The sequence below is a fragment of the Pygoscelis adeliae genome, unplaced genomic scaffold, assembly GCF_000699105.1.
Source record: "Pygoscelis adeliae isolate BGI_AS28 unplaced genomic scaffold, ASM69910v1 Scaffold66, whole genome shotgun sequence".
NCBI classification, from domain to species: domain Eukaryota; kingdom Metazoa; phylum Chordata; class Aves; order Sphenisciformes; family Spheniscidae; genus Pygoscelis; species Pygoscelis adeliae.
This window is the reverse complement of record NW_008825167.1, coordinates 11,754,174-11,755,976: the sequence shown is the minus strand read 5'-3', so window position 1 is coordinate 11,755,976 and position 1,803 is coordinate 11,754,174. Positions and strand designations below refer to the sequence as shown.

At 46.0% G+C, this 1,803-nt stretch overlaps 1 protein-coding gene across 1 annotated transcript in view; it reads right to left on the bottom strand.

Annotated features, from left to right (window-relative positions):
* The window catches only part of OTOP1 (otopetrin 1), a 20,737-nt gene extending 20,451 nt beyond the window's left edge, over positions 1-286 (bottom strand). The window contains exon 1 of the mRNA XM_009328896.1: positions 108-286. Coding sequence (XP_009327171.1) covers positions 108-286 — 179 coding nt within the window. The remainder of the gene's footprint in view (positions 1-107) is intronic.
* Between the last annotated feature and the right edge of the window lie 1,517 nt (positions 287-1,803).

Genomic DNA, 1,803 nt, shown 5'->3' with positions numbered 1-1,803 from the left:
GGGGGAGCCCCGGGCTGCCCAAGGGGAAGGCAGGCTGCCAGGGGGGTAAAGGCAGGCTGCCAGGGGGTTAAAGGCTGCTGAGGTTATGCGGGGCAGGGGGGTCTTGCCTTAGACTCAGCCAACAGCTAGGGTCGAGATTAGGGGTAAGGGAGGATTTATTCAGAGGGAGATTAGTCAGGAGGTGGTCATGACCCTTGCAGAGGGGCAGGTGAGCCCTCCGCGGCTGGTTGCGGTGAGGGACACGGCGCTTATGTCCGTGTTGACAGAGACGTGCGCGGCGTAACATGCTCTCTAGATAGGGAGATGGGAAAGAGAGCGAGCGGTGAACAAACATCCCTGACCGTTAATGGCTGGCTGGAAAGCCGAGGAACGGCCAACATGTGGGAGACGTTCAGAGAAAGCGAGGATGGGGCCGGTGGAGCCTGCCCTGCAGCCCAGGGAGTGAACAGCCCGTGATGCAGCTCCTTCGCAGGGGGGTGGAAATGGGATCACCCGCCACGGTTTCATGCTCTGGGCCCCGCAGTCCGCCTTCTTTTTGGCAATTGGCACTTCCACTAGTAATAAAAACCCTCTGCTTTCAGGAATTTTCTAGACCTTTCAAAGGTAGCAATTTGTCTCCTTTTTTTTAAGTCCTGTTCTGACAACAGAGTGTAATAGTGATTGCTAGCTGGAGTAGCAACAACTGAGCTCAAAGTAGCAGAGACTTCTGCAGGATTTAGTCCATCTTTTATTTATTCATTTTCCCAATTTTTATACCCATTTTAAGTATTTACCTTTTCTTATTTAAACTGCTTAGTTGTGACCTATGGTCATAAGATATTAATGTATTCAAACCTCAAGATTTGGAGCACCAGTTGGTTGTCTGTAGGGGTTGACAGGAATTTAGCCCAGTCTAAAACACTACCTATTTTAAATGGTATTTTGTTTGCATACAATACAAATTCTCTTAATACTAGGTATTCAGGTACCTAGCCATAGCTTGGGGGCCAAATACCAAGATGGACTGGTCCTTGTTCTGGCCAGGCAGGTCTTACATTTTTACCCTGTATCTGTTGGTAGCATATCGAATACCCAAAGCGTTATTTCTTACAGTGAGTGACCTATGTCTCACATGAAATTAAGCCACTAATTCAGCTACATTAAAAAAAAAGCGGGGGAGAAATGAAAAGCCAGCATCTATTTTACTCTACTTCCACTGGCAAAACTTAGAGGTTTTAAGCTTTTTCTCTTCTGAAGCCAGAAATGAGTCAAGAAGCTCTTATTTCTTAAGTACCAAAGGACATTTCTGAACTTGTATGTAAATTTCTGAGGTTCGCATTCCTCTTGAACCGGGAAGGAGAACAAAATGGCAGAAGGGTGGAATGAGTGAATTCTGTACAATGCCCTATTGAGGTAAGCATAAGGAAGTAGTAGCTCACGTCCTTTATCCATTTTGGCCTGTTCTCAAGAAACAGGTATTTTAAGCCATCTACAAATTTTCCCTTTGAAAAATGCACTTAACTGAAAGCTAGCCCTATGTTTCTGTCTGGCCCATAACAGCACTATAAATAGAAAGCATAACTAGACAAACAGTTAAGGCTTCAACCACCTCCATCTCAGAGCTACATCCATCACTATCTGAAGCTTATGGAAATGCCAAGTCCTACTTTTATCTTATGTAACGTAACCTTTAAAGAACAACTTGAACCTCATAAGGTTTAACAAGGCCAAGTGCAAGGTCCTGCACCTGGGTCGGGGCAATCCCTGGCATCAATACAGGCTGGGGGATGAAGGGATTGAGAGCAGCCCTGCCGAGAAGGACTT